The 22,032-nt window shown below is 56.9% G+C and overlaps 1 protein-coding gene across 3 annotated transcripts in view; it reads left to right on the forward strand.

Moving 5' to 3' along the window:
* The window catches only part of KAZN (kazrin, periplakin interacting protein), a 1,045,723-nt gene that overhangs the window by 981,946 nt on the left and 41,745 nt on the right, over window positions 1-22,032 (forward strand). For all 3 annotated transcript variants that reach the window (XM_020281641.2, XM_012763125.3, XM_020281647.2), the window contains 5 exons: window positions 7,062-7,198; window positions 9,721-9,891; window positions 15,092-15,281; window positions 18,488-18,618; window positions 21,738-21,788. In XM_020281641.2, the coding sequence (XP_020137230.1) occupies window positions 7,062-7,198; window positions 9,721-9,891; window positions 15,092-15,281; window positions 18,488-18,618; window positions 21,738-21,788 (680 nt within the window). The remainder of the gene's footprint in view (window positions 1-7,061; window positions 7,199-9,720; window positions 9,892-15,091; window positions 15,282-18,487; window positions 18,619-21,737; window positions 21,789-22,032) is intronic.

Genomic DNA, 22,032 nt, shown 5'->3' on the forward strand with positions numbered 1-22,032 from the left:
GGCTCTGCCACTCGCTACTCGGCCAAGTTCCTAATCTCTCTGGTGGCCCACTTCCTCATCTAAAATGTGGGATGACTTCATAAGGTAGTTACCAGAATTAAGTGACCAAAACCCATAAAGGGCATAGATCAGCACCTGGCACTTCCTAAGTGTCAGTACCTGGGAATTGTTTTAACAACCGGGAGACTGAGGCTCGGGGAGGTTAAGTGGTATACCTGCGGCTCAGAGCCGGGGTGGGAAGTCAGAGCTCTGCGCCCAGACTGGTGGCCATCGCGTCGCACTGTCTGGCCTTGGCCATGGCCGGGTTCGTGGGGGTGTCTGCTGGTGGCCTGGCACCCCTTCACGTGGGGCAGCGAATGGTCAAGGTGAGGTCCGCTGGGATCGCAGAAGCTAAACGGCCCATCACAAAATCCAGCACCCTCACTGTGCTGGGCTGCTGGGGGGAAACTGAGGCTCAAAGAGGGGAGAGATGAGAGCCTGTCCCTCAGCCCCAGGCGTGGCTCTAAGGAGAAACCCTTTATGCTCAAGATTTCTCTTTAAAATCCCTTACTCTCCAGGCCGACAGGCCCCAGAGCTGAGAAGTCGAGCATTAACCCGTCCGTTCTGTGCGCATGTCGGCTATGGCCTCCCTGCCCCTGGGCATTGGAGGCTCTGGTTTGTCCAGGGGTAGCATGACTTCAGGCGTGACTTCAGGGACCTGTCTTCTCTCACCTTTCTTCTCTGGTCCCCACCCACCAAAAGCTGCACTTGCAGGAGTTAAACTGTTCCGTTGCATCCACACCCGGGGCAGGGGCACCCTAAGCCAGGGAAGGAGAAGGGGCCCGCTGTGGAACCGTGAGAGCAGTGACAGCCTCAGAAAGTGCCACTGTCATGGGGCCGCAGCTGGGCCCCTGGTTATGCCTTCATCTCACGCATGCATGTGGCCACCTCTGAGTTGGGAGACTAAGTCTGTCCCCCGACACCCTCCCTCCCCCCCATGGAGTCCCCCACAGTCCCAGGAGCTGGATGGGTCTCATTCTGTGATCCTGCCGGGTGTGACATCGCTTGTCACCATGCGGTGGTTCTGGTGGCCTGGCTGCTGGAATGGAACCCGCCTGGGTGAAGCCGGTGCCTGGGAAGGTGACCGGAGCGCCGGAGAGCGCCGGCCGAGTCCGGCTGCAGAGTCGCGGGCCGACAGCCCGTCTTGCATCGGGAGCGTTGGGACAACATCAGAAAGGGGCTTTGAAGGAAAGACGGAAGCAGAGCGATGGGGAAGGAAGGAAGAGGATACTGTCATTTTCATAGCTATGTATGTGTAGATTTTAAGTTATCTCTTGGGGGTCCATCCTGCCAACCGCCGTGTTTGGGTGGAGTGACGCGGGCGGTGTACGGACTGCAGCCTCTGTGTGCACGACGGTTCCACAGACGCCTCGTTGTCATTTTCAGTTGACCTTCACTTGGCGTTCGTGCCCAAAGACTCGGCTTTTGTGTCTCCTTGGTCCTCAGCCTGGCAGGGTCTGGCCCAGAGTGGGACAGGGCATGGATCCCCCAGCTCGCTCGGGGGAAGGAAGCGGGAAGCGAAGCCTGTCGAAGTGGGGGTGGCGGCACTGCTCCCTGCCTGCCCCGACATGCCAGCCAGGAGCCAGCGTGCTGTGACAGGAAACCCCACCGACGCTGGGGCTTGCTTCTCCCTAGGATTATAAGGAATCCTGGCCGGTGGCGCCACCAGGGCTCCAGGCCTCCTGTTCTTCCCGCCCCCATTCTGAGCCCGTGGCTCCGTCCTTGTGCTCACGGCTTAGAAAGACAGCAGTGGATTTCCCAGTATGTGTCTGTGTACGCCCGAGTGGCCGGAACTGTGACACATGCCCCTTCTAGCTGCAGGGGAGCTTGGGCAGTGGAGTGTTTTAGCTGGGCATGCCCTCTCCAAACAAAATTGGAGTTATCCTGGTGAGGAGGAGGGTGGGTGGATACAAGTGTCAGCCACCCACGAGGCAGGGACCATGTCTGGCTCACCCCTGTTCTCACGGCAGCAAGCATGGAACCTGGCACACAGTAGGTGCTTAATCGGACAGTTTGGGGGAGCCCCAGGTCTCCTCTTAGGAAGCAGCTACTAACCCGGAGGCACAGGTCCGGCCCCGGCCAGATGGTAGAGCGCCTGCCCCACCACGGTGGCAGCCAACACGTTGTCCACCCAGAGACGTGTGCACACGCAGAGACGCCCCTCGGCCTCTGGGGAGGTGGCGTGAGGGTGGAGCGGCAAGAGGCTGCACCATCTCCCCCCTCAAAGGCCATTTGGCGAAAGTCAGAAAAGGCCCAGGAGTGCCACATTAGGGGGCCGAGGGGGCTTCCCTCCCAGGCTGCAGTTGTCAAGAGCAAGGTCTGGAGTTTGGTTTTCATCCAGATGGGGTTAATGAGGGCGGCAAGTCAGCTCTCCAGGGGGTTTAATTTCCAACCAGAGGGCACAGGAGTGAGCCCCCGGGGCGCCCCTGCTACCTGTTGGCAGCAGCTCTCCCCACCGGGGCAGGGGCCGTCAGAGGCTCCGGAAGCCACTGTGGTCACATTGCCTGGGCCGGCACCCCCAGCCCACACAGCAACTCCCCAGCCCGATGGCACCCGTGCTGTTCTCCAGCCCGCCAGCATGAAACCAGCCTGAGACTGAGGCAGGCGCCAGCGCGCCCCCGGCCCTGCCACCGACGGGCTGCATGGCCTCAGCGTCCTCCCCTGTAAGATGGGATGACAGCAGTGCCCACCCACCCACCCACCTCGCGTGGAAGAGCAGCCGGAGTCCGGCGAGCGTGTGCAGGTGGAGGTTCCCAGTCCTCCGTGACAGCTGGGCCACGCTCGGTAAGGCGCCTTCTGACCAGCTACAGCTTTAGATGTGGGCTTTTCTTTTTGAGACAGAGTCTCACTCCGTTGCCCGGGCTAGAGTGCTGTGGCGTCAGCCTAGCTCACAGCAACCTCTAACTCCTGGGATCAAGCGATCCTCCTGCCTCAGCCTCCCAAGTAGCTGGGACTACAGGCATGCGCCAATATGCTCGGCTAATTTTTTCTATATATTTGTAGTTGGCTAATTAATTTCTTTCTATTTATAGTAGAGACGGGGTCTCGCTCTTGCTCAGGCTGGTTTCGAACCCCTGACCTTGAGCGATCCTTCCGCCACACCCGGCCAATGCAGGGCTTTCTTAAAGTGAGGTTCATCACTTACGTGGCCACGCTGTGCTGGAGGTCAGGGCACCAAACCAGCCCAGCTGTGTCCCCCTCCCACACACACACCCCAGGACTGCGGTGCGACCCCCTGCCTGGCAGGAAGGAAGCGGAAGAGTCCCTCTCCGTGGACTCTGCTGTGGCTCCCCTTTAAGGTTCCGGCCCAGAAGGCCTGGAATTCCAGCGCTGGTGACCTGAGCCTCTGCCAAGCTGACCAGGAAGGGGACGGACCCAGCTGCGGGAGCCAGGAAGCCCAAAGCTGGAATTTAAAGGGCCACCGGAGACCTGGGGTCCCACTGCATGGGTCTCCTCCCCCGGCTCTGCGCACGTGATGGCCTGGCCCCAGCTGGCCTGCCTCCCGCCCTGCTCTACCCAGGGGAGGGGGCAGAGGGCAGGAGGATGGAAGGGGCCCCACAGGGCCAGAAGGACGTCAGCTTATGTTGGGCACCAGGCCAGGAGCTCGGGGTCCTCACGCCACGGCTGGTGTCCCCAAGTCTTTCATAACAAAAACTGAGTTTGCAGGATTGAACATCCAGGACAAGACAGCCATTGCCTGCCTCATATTTCTGCCCCCAGTTAGCCATGGGGCTGGGGGTCCCCCGGTTTGGGGGCTTCACTGTGGAGACAGCATAACATGGAGTCAAGTATGTAGGCTTTGGGGTCAGGCATGGCTATGTGACTTTAAGCAAATGACTTAACCACTCTGGGTCTTCTTGGACTAGAAGCTTCTAGACCCAAGGTTGCCCAAGATTCCTTCCCCCACCCCTACCACCACCTCCACAATTTCAGGCACAAGGAGCCCTCAGGGAAGGGTTAGAAACCCCTCCTCAGTATTCTCTCCAGGAAGGGATGGGGTTCTGGGGGGCTTCGGGAGAAGGTGTAGAGCCCAGCCTGCAGTCAGAGTATGCTCTGAGCCCACGCCACCACCTAAGACAGGGCTGGGGGCAGAAGTCACACTGCCTTGCAAGAGGCCACTCAGTGTGGGACACTATGTGTTTTGTTGTTTTCTTAACAACTTTATTGAGATATAATTCACATGCCATACAATTCACCTACTTAAAGCGTACAATTCAGTGGTTTTTAGTATATTCACATCACTCATCACAACAACCAATGTTAGAACATTTTTATCATCTCAAAAACAACCTCCACACCCTTCAGCAACTACCACCCCTCCAGCCCAGACCCCACCCCAAGCTCTAGGCAGCTGGTTGTCTCCTCTCTGTCCACGATAAGGAAAATAGATTTGCCTCTGTGGGCATTTCATATGAGTGGAATCTACCATACGTGGGCTGTAGTCACTGGCTCCTTTTGCTCCGCATGTTTCCGAGGTTCCTCCACGTTGCTGCAGACACCTGCACAGCTGGGCCCCGTACCTGTGGGTTTCACGAAGTCTGTGGATTCGACCAGCTGTGGGTCAGAAATACTTGGGGGGAAATGGGTGATTGCGTCTGTACTGAACACGGACTGGCTTTTCCCTTGGTTTTCTTCCTTATTGTGTATTCCCTAAGCAATACAGTATAATAACTGTTTACATAGCGTTTACGTTGTATGAGGTATTAGGAGTAATCTAGAGATGATTTAAAGTGGGCAGGAGGATTATGCAGGTGATGTGCAAAGACTACAGCATCTGTATAAAGGACTTGAGCATCCTTGGATTTTGGTGTCCCCAGGGCATCCTGGAACCAACCCCCCATAGACACTGAAGGGCAACATGCTTGTTTTTATTGTTAAATAATATTCCATCATGTGGCTGTATCTCATTTTGTTTACTCATTCATCCATCCATGGACTTTTGGGTGGTTTCTGCCTTTCTGGCTAGTATAAATAGTGCATTTGCATCAAGTTTTTGTGTAGGCAGATGTTTTCATTTCTCTTTGATGTAATGCCTGGGAGTAGAACTGCTGGGTCAGGTGGTGACTCTATGTTTAATCTTTTGAGAAACTGCCAGACTGTTTTCCAAAGCAGCTACACCATTTTATGTTCCCACCAGCCGTATATGCGGGGTCCGATTTCTTTGCATCCTCACCCACACTTGTTACTGTCTGTCTTTTTTATTTTAGCCACTCTAGCGAGTGCAAAGTGGTATCTCATTGTGGCTTTGATTTGCATTTCCCTGGAGGAGGGTGTTGAGCATCTTGTCACGTGCTTATTGCCATTTCTTGGAGAAATATCTAGTCATGTCTGTTGCCCTTTTTTTTTAATTATTATTTTTTTTTAGCATTTAAAAAATTTATCCACTAAGACACTTGGTTGATACATATTGAGGTAAGGCATCCAAAAAAAAAATGCATTACTGAAAACTATTATTATATATGCCCTTTACTAGTTATAAGTGAAAAAGGCCTGCTATAAAAGCTACTTAGTGATTAATAATAACTCAGTGATTATGAGTTTCAGCTCACAATTTGCATGAGCAAAAAATATAACTTTTTTTCCTACAACTGAAATAAGTTTCTATTTTGAACCCTAATTCTGCCTTTATGGAACATGACACAGTCTGGCTCTTTTTTTTTTTTTTAATTTTTTTTTATTTCAGCATATTTCGGGGGTACAAACTTTTAGGTTACGTATATTGCCCTTGCCCCACCTGAGTCAGAGCTTCAAGCGCGTCCATCCCCCAGACGGTGCCCACCACACCCACTGGCTGTGTATATACCCATACCCGCCACCCCCCGCATCTGCCCGCCACCCGATGAATGTTACCACTATATGTGCACCTAGGTGTTAATCAGTTAATACCAATTTGCTGGTGAGTACATGTGGTGCTTGTTTTTCCATTCTTATGATACTTTACTTAGTAGAATGGGCTCTAGCTCTATCCAGGAAAATACAAGATCACCATTGTGTTTGTGGCTGAACAAACACACATGGTATACACATACCACATATTATTAATCCACTCATGTATTGATGGGCACTTGGGTTGTTTCCACGTCTTTGCAATTGTGAATTGTGCTTCTATAAATATTCGAGTGCAGATGTCTTTTTTATAGAATGTCTTTTTTTCCTTTGGGTACATGCCCAGTAATGGAATTGCTGGATCAAATGGTAGTTCTACCTGTATGTCCTTGAGGTATCTCCATACTGCTTTCCACAGAGGTTGCACTGGTCTGCAGTCCCACCAGCAGTGTAGGAGTGTTCCTGTCTCTCCACATCCGCGCCAACATTTATTGTTCAGGGACTTTTTGATAAAGGCCATTCTCACCGGGGATAAGTGATATCTCATTGTGGTCGCCCATTTTTTAAAATGAGTTCTTTTTGTTATTGAGCTGTAAGACTTATTTGTACATTCTAGATGTAAATCCCTTCCTTATCAGATGTAGGATCTGCAGATATTTTCTCCCTACTTTCTCAGTGATGTCCTCTGATGCACAAAAGTTTTTAATGTTGATGCAATCCAATTTATCTATTTTTCCTTTTATCGCTCATACTTTTGGTGTCTTGTGCATGTTTTTAATCTAACACTACTCAGATGAGGGACTGTCGGGCTGGGCTGAGTGGTTCGGACAGGCTCAGCATGGCGCCGGGGGTTCATTTCGGCCGGGAATCGGGGCCCTCCAGCTCCCTGGGCCATGGGTGTCGGGCACTCACCAGGCCTCAGCTCTTCCCTGAGCTGGCTGGGGAGGACACTTAGACAAGGACTTGCTCCCCTGGTTGGATGGATTGATCTGACAGGTGAGGATAGGGGCTGTAGACACAGGTGGGCCTGGGTTTCAATGCGGGGGAAGCCACTAAGTGACATGGGAGCTGGGGAGGGACGCTTCATCCTTCTGAGCCCTGTTAAAGAAGCGACAGTGGTAATGTCCCACTCAGCATTCAGGCACCTGGAGGAGACGGCGAGGGTCTTGGGCGCTAACTCGCTCTTCTGTCCCCAGCCATGAAAGCCGACCGGAAGCGCTTAAAGGGCGAGAAGACGGACCTGGTGAGCCAGATGCAGCAGCTGTACGCCACGCTGGAGAGCCGCGAGGAGCAGCTCCGCGACTTCATCCGCAACTACGAGCAGCACCGCAAGGTCAGCAGCCGCCGCCCCTCCCCTCCCCTCTGCGGACGCGCCAGCTCCCTCCTCTCCCCCGCTTGCGGGCCACCTTCTGGGCCCAGCACGGGGTCTGCCTCTCCAATCCCGAAACACAGGTGGGGAGGCCTCCCATGTGTCCGGCCAGGCCTGGACACCGAGATGAAACTGGCACAGCCCCTGGCTGGGGGCTCCGTGTCTCCTGGGCAGACAGGCCTGGACAGGACGGCACGGTCGGGACAGTGTGGCCCCAGGAGTCCGGCTGGCTCACACCCCGGCCCCCCTGTGTGCGCCCTTGGCCGTCTCGCTTAACCTGCAGAGCCTGTTTGCTCTTCTGCAAAATGCTGACTGTAAGGGCCGTGCAAGGTTGCCATGAGGATTCTGTGAGATGACGAACGCGGAGCACCTGGCCTGGTGCCCGGCACGTAACGAGCACGCGTTCATGCGGTGCAGAGTTGACGCTCGCTAACACCGTAACAAAAGCCAAGAGGGAGCTGGGCAGCACCGGTGAGACACGGGAAATTCTGCCTGCAGGAGGGAGTCTTGGAAGGCTTCACGGAGGAAGTGACATAAGTATTGGAGCTCTGTGGGACGAGTAGGACTTTACGGGTCAGATAACTGAGGAATTTGGTTCAGCACATATCTTTCTGGTGTATGTGGTGTAGACATGCCAAGAGGATACCAAAACTGGAATCAAGTCAGTTTCCCAGCCAAGCAGGCCTTAGCAAGCTGCTTCGTCTGCAGGGAGAATTACGGCCTTCAGGTGTGCAGGGCAGAAAGATGGTTGAAAACCACTGTCCAAGTCCATGACACCACGTGACAAGGGCTGTGACCAAGCCATATACCCAGGGCAGAAACAGAGGCGGGAGTTTTGTTCAGCTTGAAGCTTCTCTGGTGACAGAGGGTTTGAGGGGCTCTTTGAGGGGTCGGTGGCCATGGGCCAGGGGAGTGAGTCCCCTCAGATGCTGCCCCTGAGCCAGAGTGGAGCGGCCAGGGCGTCAGAGACTGAACTTGACTCTAGGTGCTCGTCCCTCTCTGAGACGAGAGTAGATGCACACCTAGGTTCGAACACATGTGCACGCAGGCGTGCTCTGTCATAGTTATAGTGTGTACTTTTAAGCGCTTACAGGCAGAGTTCCCAGAGCCTCGTGTGTGTTTATTGACACCAATACGATTGTCCCCCGTCTCACAGATGAGTTGACAGACACAGGTGAGATCAGCCATCCACCGCCGTGCAGCCGGCCAGCAGGGAAAGTTTGCAGGGCCTGGGTCCCGTGTGCCTGCACTGTGCGCCTCTCCCCACCCCCTATCCACTCCCCCCAGTGCCCGGCACAGCGTCTTACTGCAGCCGCAGGTTCCCCGCCTGCCCTGCTTTGTCCACCTCTGTCCTTTCTCCTTCCCCAGCTGGGGGGGGCTGGAGGGGTCCCAAGGAGCCCAGTCTTTCTTCAGCAGTTGAGGCAGGGAGAGCCTTTGCCTGGCTGGCTTTTTGCCCATCAGCAGGGAAGCCTGGTCACCCCATGTTTGACAGGGACAGGACACAGGGGCCAGAGAACCAGCCCACGGCCAGACACACCTTCAGCAATGTGCTGGCCCGGGGCAGGAGACGGGCACCACGCAGACCTCGAACACCACCTTTCCCCCTGGGTCATCAGCGTCCCTGGCCTGGGACGGGGTGGCAGGGTGGTTAAGGGCAGACAGCTGGGTTAGAGTCTCACCTCGGCGCTTGCTGGCTGGGTGGTTTGTGCAAACAGCCGACTCAGGGTAATGATAGCAGCTCATCAGAGCCCAGTGTCGTCAGCACTGAGGTTTCCGGTGCCCGGAAAGCAAGTGGGGAGAAAATGCTTGCTCTTGTTATTATTTATTAGCATCCTTTTTTTTTTTTTTTTTTGAGACAGGGTCTCAACCTATTGCCCAGGTAGAGTATAGTGGCATCAGCATAGCTCACAGCAACCTCAAACTCCTGGGCTCAAACAATCCTCCTTCCTCAGCCTCCCAAATAGCTGGGACTACAGGTGTGCACCACAACATCTGGCTAATTTTTTCTATTTTTGGTAGAGACAAGGTCTTACTATGTTGCTTGGGCTGGTCTCAAACTATGGGCCTCAAGGGATCCTCCTATCTCAGCCTCCCCAAGTGCTGGGATTAGACATGAGCCACCTCACCTGGCCTGTAATTGTTATTGCCTTTGGGGATTCAGAGTCAGTCATTTGATGACAAAAACTCCACTCCACAGTGGACTCTAAAACCCTTCCCGCGGGCCCCTCATCCACCACTGCCTGGCGTTGGTCTCGCTGGCACACCCAGAGAAGGAAACAGCCCGGGGGGCGGGGGGAGTGTGGCCGTGGCTGCCCCACACAGAGCCCAGTCCTGGGAAGCCAGTGGGGAGGGAAGAACTGTGCAGAAAGGAGGCCGTGGGGCCTCCCTGCATCCCTCTCCCCCAAGGCCCAAGCCCCTCCAGGTGTCCCCGGCCCAGGAGGGCCCCGCCTGTAGTGACGCCCGCTGCACTCTGTCCCCGCCCACAGGAGAGCGAGGACGCGGTCAAGGCCCTGGCCAAGGAGAAGGACCTGCTGGAGCGCGAGAAGTGGGAGCTTCGGCGCCAGGCCAAGGAGGCCACGGACCACGCCACGGCGCTGCGCTCCCAGCTGGACCTCAAGGACAACCGGATGAAGGAGCTGGAGGCCGAGCTGGCCATGGTGAGACCCCTTCCCTCCCGGGGCAGCACGGGCTCCAGGACGTCGCCCCCAGGGTCCCAGAGTGGGGCGGGTGGCGCAGAGCAGGACAGGCAGCGGGGCGGGGCTCCTGTGATGCCCCATTCGCTTCCCTGTGGGCCACGCCGGCCCACAGCCTGGGACAGCATCTGTCCCCTGCCTTGACTCTCCACATGCCCCAGGCGACGCTTAAAAATGAAGCAAAGAATATTTTTCGTTTGAAATATACATATTTATTTAGAAAAAGATATGGGAGGAAATACACCCAAATATTAACATCAGTTATCTCGGGGTGGTAGGATTACAAGTGACATTTATTTATTTAGCCTATTTTGAAATGTGTCTGGAACAAAAATGTCTTACTTAGGTCATCAAGGAGAACAAGGTTATTTTTTTCCTAACCCCAAACAGACCATCAGAACACTCCCGAACGCTCTGTTTTCCGAGAAAGTGCGTACCCCCTGTGTTGGGGGTGGGGTGGGGCAGAGAGCCCAGGTCCAGAGCCCTGGAGGTCAGCTCTGCCTGCTCCTGTGTGACCTTGGGCCGCTCACCAAACCATCCTGGGCTTCAGTGCCTTGTATTTGCCGCTGGGCTGTGCGTGGGGTCACAGTCCCACCTGCCTTCCCCACAGGGTGGCTGGGTAGGTGCGGAGAGCCACCAGGGCCTCAGTGTGGTGGTGGCCGGGAGGACACACCGGGACTCCTGAGGGGTGGGGTGGGGCACACGGCTCTCAGGATTCACCATCCCAAGAGCGCTGATGTTGGCTAACACTGTGGGTACAGCTGGGGGAGCTGGGTTCGAATCCAGCCCCCGTCGCTTCCGGGCTGTGTGGCTGAGGGCAGGATCCTTCACCTCTCTGGCCTCTATTCTGTCCACTCTCAGTAGGGATAAGTGCATTTACACTTGACCTTCGAACAACGCAGGGGGCGGGGCACTGACCCCTGCACAGTGAAAATCCATAGGTAACTTTGACTCCCCAAAACCTAACTACCTACAGCCAGGTATTGCCTGGAAGCTTTACCACTGACAAGCAGGCGACGAACACACGCGGTGTACGTTATATGCTGGATTCTCACACTGAAGGAGCTAGGGAAAAAATGTTACTAAGAAAACTGAAAGAAATGTGTTTGCTAGTCACTAAGCAGAAGTGGATCATCACAAAGTCTCCATCCTCATCATCTTCACGCTGAGTAGGCCAAGGAGGAGGAGGAAGGGGAGGGGTCGGTCCTGCTGCCCCAGGGGTGGCGGAAGCAGGAGAAAGGACGCAGGGTCCGTGGACCAGAGCAGCTCTAACCTGTGTCCTTTAAGGGTCGCCTGCACTCCATGGGGCTCTTGTGAGGCTTCTGATGAAGCGATGCCAGAGAAGCGTTTAGCATGGTGCCTGTGCGTGGTACACGGTGACAGTGGTTTTCTAAGGTCACTTGCCTTAGGACCAGGTGGCCAGGACAGGGTCCAGGGGCCTCTCCTGGGTCTCCTTGTCCCATGCTGACCCCTAGTGGTGGCAGCTGCCTGGGCAGGGGAAAGCTGCTGCTGCAAGGACCCCAGGTGGGTGGGGGATGGGGTCCCACCAGTGGGGTCAGTGGTGCTGAGTCCCTGCTGTCTCCTGCAGCCCGGACAGCAACCTTTCAAGTTGCAGGCCAGGAAATGGGGTGCAGGAGGCGGCCCCTGTTCCCCAGGCCTTCCTAGTTCCCAGTGTACGGACAGATGTGTCTCCCTTGCCTTGGAAGGCTGGCCTCGGGCCTCCTGGGCACTCCTGGGTCTTTCTGGACTGAGAGCCAGCTCGCCTTGGCTTCCACTCCACCATGCCCAGACTCTCACCCTGCTTCCATTCTGGCCAACAAAACTCAGGTTCCGGCTCCTCCTCCCGGCAGACACTGGTGGTGCGGAGCTGCCATCGGCCCAAGCCCAAGAGTGGGTGAGGGCAGGACCCTGCACTGCGTCTCCCCTTCCCTCGTGGTCTCACTGCCCAGTCTTAGGGAGGCGTAAGTCGTCCTGCCTTAGCCACCAAGGCTGCTGCTTGTTAAACGTGACGGGGCCAGACTGGATCCTGGGCCTGCGTGTGAGTCACTCCTCATCTAATCCCCGCGTGACAAGTAGAAACTGTTTGACAGTAACAGTCGCTGATACTGTCCAGTGTTCTTACCGTGGGCCAGGCACTCTCCACGGCCGCCGTGGGAGGGAGGCGCGGTCTGCATCCCCATCAGACGGAGGGGCCAGGAAGGCAGGAGAGGCGAGGAGCCTCAGTAAGGTCCCACGGCTCAGAGGTGGCAGGACCGGGATCTCATCCAGGAGGTCTGATTTCAGAGCCCCACAGAGCCCTGTGCTCCGGCCTGGGCCACCTCATCACACAGTGCCAGAGGGTGCTACCTATATAAACATGTCCCCTCTTAGTTTCCTCATCTTATGTGGTAGGACCACCCTGGGGCTCAGAATGGTGGGGTCACTTGCTCAAGGTCATACAGCAGCAAGTTAAGCAGGAGAAGGAGAGTTTGAACCCAGTTCTGTCTGACTTTTGTCACATGGACATGTTTGTGCCAAGTTACCAATTCCCAGGAGCTTGACATTGCGGGCTCGGATGCCCGGGAGGCGGTGGAGGCTCAGAGCGGTGGGCGTCACAGCCCAGGCCCGCCCAGCGCTAGACCTCGGGTAGCGGGAGAGGTTAGTCACAGACGTGTGCGAGTTGCCGCAGGGACGTGATCATGTGTGCACACACGTGTGTTTTAGATCAGACACACCTTGCCTACAGCTCTTCTCTGTCGTATCTGTCTCAAGTCTAAAACCCTGAGTGGGCAGAGTGGGCGGTTTGTGAGCGGTCTCTGTGCTTCAGAACTCGCAGGTACACCCCCATTCTGAAGGACCGACTATAGGGACATCCAAATTGTCAGGTGGGAAGGATGTCAGGCTGCCAGGCCCAGACAAGGGGGCCCCACCTGGGAGGAGAAAGCGGCAGGGGTGGGGGTGGGGGGTCAGGAGAGCGATCCCATCCACGCCTCTTCTCTCCCCCTCCTGTGCTGCTGCAAGGGGCCGCCTGTCCCAGGGGCCACCTTGGACCTTCCTGTGCTTTCCACGGACGTGGCTGGGGGTGTCTGCAGGAGCGGAGAGCTGAGGGTTCATTGCCGCCTGACGAAGACCACCCTGGTGCTCATTTCCCCGAGTCCCGCATTGCAGGCAGCCCAGATGGAGGGCGCAGAGGAAGCAGGGCAGTGGGGCGTCCCCCCAGACACAGCTGAGTGGTCGCAGCCGGGAGGGCTGTGAGGCTCTCCCTGCTGCAGCCGGAGGGAGAGCAGGTGTGGTGCCCTGACTCACCTGGGCGAGGTGTGGCAGTGCAGGAAACGCGAGTCTGTACGGTAGCTTTGAGACACACCTGGCCTAGTTCATCCTTAAACAGAGGGATCGCCCATTGTTCTTGCAGGCGGCCACCACAGCTGATCCCTGGGCCACCTCGGGCATGGCAAAGGCTTTGTCAGGCAGAGGCTGCTTCCTTTCAGTCGGTGGATGTTTAGTGGGTGCAGTTTTTCCTGGATGTGCCACGCCCGGGCCAGGCGTGGGGGTTCCGTGGTGAGCGAGCAGACATGCCGCCTTCTCTGAAGTCCGCGTCACTTGTGCTGCTTGTTTCCTGGCCGCACGGGAAAGCACAGGGAAAAGGTGCCGCCACGTCAGGCACTGAGGTTTGGGGCCCAGGTTGGATGTTGTGCCCGCTGTGCGCTCTTGGAGAGGTCACTCCACCTCTCTGAGCTTCTGGTTTCTTGTCAAGCACAATAATCCCATACTCCCTCCTCCCAACTCAGGGCGGTTATGCTGAGCACATGAGGGTGTGGAGCACAGAGGGTTGCTAGGCCAGAGGGGGGGCGATTAACTGGTTTGGGGGCAAAGTTGATGCCATCGGCCCGGCCTCTGCTGCATGGATTGATATTCCCCGGGGGCTGGCAGTGGAAGGGAAGTGATTTCACAGACCGCTGGAGTGCCTGAGCTGGAGGGAGTCCTGAGGATCACTTGGTCCAGGGTTTTCCTGGTACAGATGGGGAAACCGAGGCTCCGAGGAGGCAGTGATTTGTCTAAAATAACAAAGCTGGCCAATGTGATGCGCATGCATCAGTCTCTAGGCTGACAACTGTCCATTTCTGAGCAGAACTCTCTTTCTCGAGAACCCCTGCTCTGCCAGGAAGCACTCGGGGCCTGGGGCAAGGTACGGAAGGTTCTGGAGCTAGGAGAGATGAGATGGGTTTGTCATCTTACCTGTGCTCATAGGAGGGCCAAAGCCGGTGGGCACAGTGGCTCTGCTGCTGTAGCTCCCCAGGGCTGCCCGTGTTCCCCTGACACTAGGTGCAAGAGACCCCTGGGCTTCTCCCTGTGAGCCCCGCCCGGCCCCCTCTGCCCCAGCACGAGCCTAGGGAGCTAATCGGGAAGTAGAAATCAACTGCCCTGAAAAGAATGTGCGTTAATACGTTTCTAATAGATGCCCTTTTTCTCCCGAAAAGAATTTGAGATCACTTCTAATAAAACCCCACCTCCCCTGGGGGATAACACGGCTAAAAGAGACCTCAGACACAGGACAGAGAGGAAGACGTGGGTGACCAGACCGGGGGAGGGCCGCCTGCCCCAGCCGAGCCCCACACGTGTCCCCGGGCTTCCTCGTGTCCCACCTGTTCTTGTCGTGGGATCCCGAGAGCCGGTCCGCGGACCTGCCTGTCCCGGCCTGCCTTCAAGGAGGAGATAGTCGAGAGGGTTGAGCGTGGAATGGCCCGTCTCCCCCTTGGCTCTGCAAAAGGTGCACATGATCTTTCCCAGGTAGAACCTTGTGAGGGAGATAGGAGGTTGAATTTAGGAGGAGTTAAGATAACGGAAGCCAAAATACCATTTTCCTGCAATCGCGTTCAAATTCCAGCTGGTGGTTGGAGAACTCACGAGAATGGGGATAAGAATGTTCTGGGACCCCCGTTCTCTGTGTGGCTGGTGTCACTTTGCTCTTGGTGGCAACTGAGCGGCAACCCCCAGGGGAGCTCTCGGGTGACAGTCAACGGCGCAGGCGCCTGCCGTGCTGATCGACACGCGGCGCAGCGCTGGCGATACCTGGCACGGGTGGGAGTCATACGTGGCCTTCTCGCCGTGGTGGTGGGTGATGCCAGCGGCAGGCCAAGAGGTCCCCTGATCACGTCTTCTCCCTGTCTCCTGGCTCTCTCTCCAGGCCAAGCAGTCCTTAGCCACGCTGACCAAGGACGTCCCCAAGCGGCATTCCCTTGCCATGCCCGGCGAGACGGTGCTCAACGGCAACCAGGAGTGGGTGGTGCAGGCCGACCTCCCGCTGACCGCAGCCATCCGGCAGAGCCAGCAGACTCTCTACCACTCACACCCCCCACACCCTGCAGACCGGCAAGGTGAGTCCTGCCCCGGCCCGGCCCGGCCACGGCCGCAAGGGGCTTCCTAGGAGGCCATCTGACCCAGTAGGAGAGGCGGCTTCTTTGTTCACACAACAGCAGTTAACGGGGCAAAGACTTTGGGCTCATGTAATTGAAAAATCTAAGAGATGGACTTCAGGCATGGCTGGATCCAGAGGTTCAAACAATGTGTGGGTCCCTCTGACCATCTCTCTCCATTACTCAGCTATCCCTACCTCCATCTGGGCTCATCTTTAGGTTGCCTCTTTCTATAAGGCAGCAAAACAGTCCCCAGCAGTTCCAAACTTATAAGGCCCTCTTAGCTCAAAAGTCTTGAGAAAGAGAAACTGTCTCTTCCTCTTGTATCCATATCAAATTCCAAAGGAAGAGTCTGACTTGCCAGCCCGGATCACGTGGGCATCTTTGGCGAGGCAGCAGAACTCTGTGCCTGATGACAGCTCCAGCCAGGGCTCACAGGGGCAGGGAGGTATAAATGATGTCACACGTGTTTGCTCCAGGCACTTGGCAGGGTGGTCTGGCCGCTGGGCAGCATCTGCACCCACTGCCCGAGATACAAGCTCCAAACTGCTGTGCCCCTGCCCGTCTGCAGGCCACCCTGCTCTGTTCTCAGTCCCTCCTACAGGTGGCCGTCCTTGTGTGATAGGTGCAGGTTGGGAACAGGCACCTGGCAGCATCCTAGAGAGTGGGGGCGGGAAATGGTCACTGTGGCAGCTGCGGGCAGAGCTGGCCCTTGGAGCAGCAGGAGATGAGTGGGCCACAGCACTGGCCATCAAGGGGCTGGCAGGCCGGTCAGGGACAAGCCAGCAGGGCCTGCCATTGCCTGTCGAGGGTGCGTGCGGACAGTATAGGTGAGTCGGGCGGAGGGGTACCGGCTCTGCATCCAGACTGCTGGGGTCAAGTCCTGGCCCTGCTGCTGCAAAGGGGCATGACCCATGACCCAGGCCATGGTCCCCAGTTTCCTCACATGGCCCCACTAGGCTCTTAGTGCACAGAGCACATTAATTGTGTGTTTGCCAAGACTTCCCTTTACCTGCCCCATGAGGTTGTCATGGAGATGAAATGTGTAAAATTTCTAGAATGGAGCTTGGATCTTGCTAAGTGCTGGGTACATATTAGCAGCTACCCTCACCATCATCATCATCATCATTGTCATCACAGATAGGTGACACACAGGGCTTTAGAACCCAGACAGCAAATTCAGGCTCCCCTTCCTACTGAGCAGAGACACAGCCCTCCCTTTACTGTCTGGCCCAAGGCGGGGTGACTTTTTTGGCAGTGGGGGTGGGTGGCAGTGGGCAGCTCTGGCCTCTGTTATAATAAACCTGCTCGGTCCAGCTCCCTTGTCAGGCCAGGAAACTGAGGCCCAGAGAGGGCCACCGTTTGTTCAGAGTCTCACGGCTCAGCTCCACAGCCAGCCCTCCCGGCTCCTGGTCCAGCCCTTGCGCAGCAGAAGGACGGGGTGCTATTTAAAGGCAGACAGAGCTTGGGCAGTTTCTGAATCACATGCTGGTGGCAGCCACCAGGTCACCCAAGTCACGTACGAACCCCATCCTCGGTGGAGTTGGCTCTCATCTGGGAAGGGCTGGACAGGCCGACGGATCTGCCCTCTGGCCGTTTCTCCTCCACAGTCCCTACGTCTCTCACGTGTGTCTCCTCACCTCCTTCAGGAAGCCTTCCTTGCTCTCCCCAGCCCTGGCCCCTGTCCTCTGTGCCCTGTAGAGCCGGGTGCTTACCTGCGTCAGAGCAGTCACCCCTGGCTCGCAACTGCTGTGGATGCGTTTGTCACATGACTCGCCCGGCGCCCGGCACTGTGCTGGGCGCATCGTACACATAGCTGCTCTGTGGGATTGGCGCCACTGTCGTCCCATCTTACAGATAGTAAGATGGCTCCGAGGGTTTGGGGAGTGTGACCAAGGTCACGGAGCCTGCAGGGTGAACTCACCTAGATTGGCACTGACTCCAAAGCCAGCGCACCTTTAGCCACCTGTTAGACCACACTGTCACTGGCAGCAAGGACTGTCTTTTGCAGGAATGTAACCCCACCTGCTCACACGCTGCCTGCACACAGTAGGTCCTCCTGCACACAGTAGGTGCTCTGTAGCTCTTGTCCAGCAGAAGATGCTTTCTCTGTCCAGTGCCAGCAGCTGCAGACAGGGCAGTCTACTCGGGGGGACTTGGGAGGCTTCTGAACCGGGCCTGTCATTCAGCCTCGACTTCTCGAGCACCTGCTATACAGGTGCCAGGCACGTGAGCTCTGGGATTCAACGTGGGTAAGACCCACAGGGTGCCTGGTCTCCTGGAGCTGACGTTATCAGGGTGCAGGCAGATGAGACACATAAACTAACAAGCAGAATGACTGTAGGTTGCAATCAGCGCAGGGGGAGAGATAACAGGACAGGCACTTTGATGGAGCAAAAACGGAGTAGGGAGAACTGACCACGGGGAGGCCTCTCGGGACAGGCTGACACCAGAGAATGGCTGTGCTCCTGCCAGCAGCAATGGCCGAGGTGGGGAGGCCTGCCTCGGGCACCGCCAGAGGGCTGGTGTGGCTCCGAGCGCAGAGACAGTGACAAGGAGCCCAGCTGAGGCTGTGGGGTGGGCAGGGCGGCAGCCACCGGGCCTCACGACCAGGTCGGGGAGGGCCAGGACCTGCCTGTGGCCTGGCTGCAATGCAAGCCGTGCAGGCAGGGACGCCCCGGGGGCTGTGCGACCCTGCAAGCGAGAGGCGGGCGGTGGGGCTGAGCGGGTTGGTGGGGCTGAGTGACGTGGAAGGATGGGGGCTGCGTCCTGGAGGCGCAGCTGCTGCCGGGGCGGGGGGGGGGGGGGGGGGGCTTCTCCGCTTCCTGTACAGGAAGCTGGTGCAGGGCAGAGTTTAGGATCGCAGGTCTAGGGAACGTCCAGGTGGTGGGAGCACGCGAGCTGTCACGGACGTCCCAGAAACCCCCGAGACTCCTCCTCCTGCCCCAGCCTGGCAGGGAGGGGCTGAGCGGATCCAGCTGAGGGAGGTTCTCCCCAGAGCTGCTCTGCGGGAACAGGTGGGGCGGGGAACTGGCAAGTCTCTTCCCTTCTCCAGGCCTCAGTGCCTCCATCTGTATGATGGGAGCAGTGGGTCGAATCACCTGCAGGGTGGTCCAGGCGGGGACACTGGCTCCATCCCTCACTCACCAGCTGTCCCTGCTTTCCAGCGGTCAGGGTGAGCCCCTGCCACTCCCGGCAGCCCTCTGTCATCTCCGACGCCTCTGCTGCCGAAGGCGACCGGTCGTCCACGCCGAGCGACATCAACTCCCCTCGACACCGGACGCACTCCCTCTGCAACGTAAGGCCAGCAGCAGGCGGGCCGGGCCCCCGGGCAGGGGCCGGTGGCGGGCGAAGCCGGACTCGCTGTTTCCTCTCGTCTACCCAGGGCGCGCTCTGGCGAATGCATTTCCTGTTCTGTTCTTTCTTTCGCAAGAAGCGATGGCTGTGGGGAGAGACAGAGATGAGGCCCGTTTGCTCCTTATGTCCGGGAGGGTGAGGAGGATCCAGAGGAAGCGGGCCTGGGTCGGCCTGGGGTCCGTGCAGCTGGAACTGGCGGCCCTGTCTGGGACCGCGGGCTCCTCCTCCCAGACGTTCCCCGCTGGAGCGGGGCCTGGCCAGCACCACCTCGCGTCCCTTTAGAGCCAGCTCTCCATCCTTCACCCCGTAGTATGGGCACGTATTGCCTTGGGAAAGGCGGGCGGACTCGTTCCAAGTTTGTTTACTTTGCTTATTTCATTAACCACTTTTTGGTTCTCTGCTGGGCACCAGCCGCCAAGAGGCACAAGTCCAGCCACCTAGCTCCTGGTGACTGGTGGTGCAGGCAGACGGGCTCCGAGGCAGAGAGGGAGGCGGGGCCGGTGTCTGAGGACAGTCGGAAGCCACGTCGAGGCTCATGGAACACGGGTCAGGGTGCGGGGACCACTGTGAGTTTTCGTTCCATCACACAGGTGACAATACAGAGGGCTCCCTGCCGTGTCCCAGAGACAGAGACGCCACGGGGCTGGGTCTTCAGTGCGCAGGGAGGCTTTTGCAAAATCTCGGTTATTGCCGCTTTATTAACCAGCGAAATAGATAACAAAAAAGAAACGAGGGGAACGCATTGGGCAGAACCATGGCTTGCCGTTGGTACGATTGTCTACCTGGAGAACTCCAGAGGATAGCTTAGAAAGCTGTTAGAACTAACAGGAAGCGAGCACATCGCCGTCCTGGTCGAAAATCAATTTATAAAAATCAGTAGCTTTCCTATATGTGAGTCATAATGATGGACCCATTTTTTTCCCCAGACCACAATAACAGTGAAAGGTGCTTATAACAATAGCCAAGACTAAGCAACAGAAGCCGCCGCGGCGTGGCGGCGTGGGCGGCAGGCGTTGCTGGCCCTGCGGTCTCAGCCCACTCAGGACGGGAGGAAGGTCGGCCCTGCTCAGAGCTGGGAATTTTTTTTTTCTTTTTTTTTTAGTTGGGCTTTAGGGAAGCAGTGTGTTCTTGTCCCCAGGGCAGAATCCTAGTGACAGAGGCTGTCTTGAAGACAGAACCATGACAGGGAAGGTGGGCCACTAGAGGGCCCTCTGTCGTCCACTCCCTGGCTCCGAAGGCCCACCTTGGAGTTACGCCTTGGGCCAGACACTCGACAGTGGCCATGCACGTCCCAAATGAGAGCACCTCCCCAGGAACCGTACCTTGTCTTCTCCTGGTGGCCCACGGGGGCTCTGACAGCACAAATGCTGCTGGGAAATCCACTCTGCAGAAGGGCTTCTCTGGGGGCCTCTCGACTTGCATTCGACAGAGGCCTGGCCTTTGCGCGGCTCAGCCTTGGCACGCACCTGCTGCCGCAGTTCCAGCACTTTTCTTCCCAAGCTCGCCTTACGCAAGGCCCTGCCGCTGGGAAATGAGTGTTTTGATGAGCCAGTGGTCTGCACGTGGGTGTTCCAGTGGGCGCTGGCCCCATTCTCTTACCCCCAAGTGTGTCAAAGATGGTCCTACCCGGAGTAGAACTGTCTTAGCTGCCTGCAGAACGGACTCCATTTGCAAACCTCGAGATGGGACCAAAGATTAAACTACCATTTGTGAAATCCCTCCCTTCCTCAACCCCTTTTATCCCCTATCCCAACAGATGTGCACACAGGTAAGCCAGGAAGAGCCAGAAAATGGCTCCAGGTAATCCTCTGTCCTCAGGCACCTAACCTGGCACCGTAACCTGAACTATGGATCACCTCATCCACTCGCACTCTGGTGGCTAATTTAGAGCAGAGGTGGGGACTTAGCACAGAGAGGTTGGAAAAGTTGAGAGGCATTGTTACCTCTTAGGCACTATGCCTGCAATTCCAGAAACATCCACCAGAGGCTCCCCATAAATGACTTGTGATCTACCAGGGGTCCTCAAACTACGGCTGCCCACTGAGGACATTTATCCGGCCCTCGGGGTGTTTTTGCTGCCGCTTCCTGGCCTGCTTAGCAGTTGACTCGTCCCGGGCCCATAGTGCACATGTGTGGAATGTGCTCCACACTTTCCAACGGTCTGAGGGACAGTGAACTGGCCCCCTGTTTAAAAAGTGAGGGGACCCCTGATCTAGACGATCTTTTGCCTCCCGGCGGGCCGACTGGTTCTGAGAGGCAGGGAGGACTTTTGCACACCCGCAGGCTACTAAGGTTACCTCCCCACCCACCTAGGGCAGGGCTGGTGACACAGTGGAAATGCCTTGGCTGCCTGGGCCCGTGTGAGGCGCCCTGGGGAGGAGGGAGGGCGCTCAGACCTTGTGGGTAGGGATCCTGGGGTGGCCCGAAGCATGGGACCGACTGTCCCCTGGAGCCCCTGCCTAGAAGGAGCACTGTGCCAGGAGCAATCAGCCCCAAATTTGAGCTGCAACTCACAATTTAGTTAGTTCCATGATGCTGGGCTGTCTGGAGCCTGTCCTCGTGTCTGTAAATAGTGCTGATGAGTCCTGTCTACACTTCCGCAAAATGAGAGATTTTTTGTGTTGCTTATGCTTCCCAAGCTAGAGGCTACGTAGTCTCCCAAGTCTGTTTCTGTCCAGAAATCCCTTATTTTGTGATTTATCTATAAAAGTTTTTTTTTTTTTTTTTTTTAATGAAAAGCACCAAGTATAACCAAGCCCTGGTTCTAACGCCATTCCTGACCTATCGGGACAGGAATTTGAAGCCTTTGAGTGACTGATTTGTTGGTCAGAGGCTGTTGGGGGCGGAGAGGCCAGAGCACGCAGGGGCCTCTGTCTAGAACCCCTTGTCCAGGCAGCATCTTCACCCCACACTGCGTCAACAAGCCACCAGGGCTGTCTGCTTCGGGAAGTGGGGGGCAGGTGGGTCCCCACTACAGGGCAGGGTGGCCCCGGGGGGATGGCTGCCTTCACCTGTGTCCTGTGTCTCCTGTTTCATCTTCCTCTTCTCCTTTGGCTACAGGGCGACAGTCCCGGCCCGGTTCAGAAGAACCTGCACAACCCTATTGTACAGGTAGGTGCGCCTTCCCTGGCCGCAGGGCCCTCCCTCCACCCCAGCTTGACCATGACCTCAGCCCTTGCTCCCCTGGGCCCTCATTCCCATTTGCTTCCATACTCGGCACCCCAGGCAGAGAGGAGTTAAGCCACACCTGTGTCACACACGGGCTGGCACCTGAGCCAGGCTCAGCACCTGGGGCTGCCTCCTGCTGTCCTCTGCCGGGCTGCAGGGCTCCCGTGTGCTCGCATGTCCCCCATCC

Source organism: Microcebus murinus, chromosome 2 (assembly GCF_040939455.1).
Source record: "Microcebus murinus isolate Inina chromosome 2, M.murinus_Inina_mat1.0, whole genome shotgun sequence".
In the NCBI taxonomy this organism is placed as follows: domain Eukaryota; kingdom Metazoa; phylum Chordata; class Mammalia; order Primates; family Cheirogaleidae; genus Microcebus; species Microcebus murinus.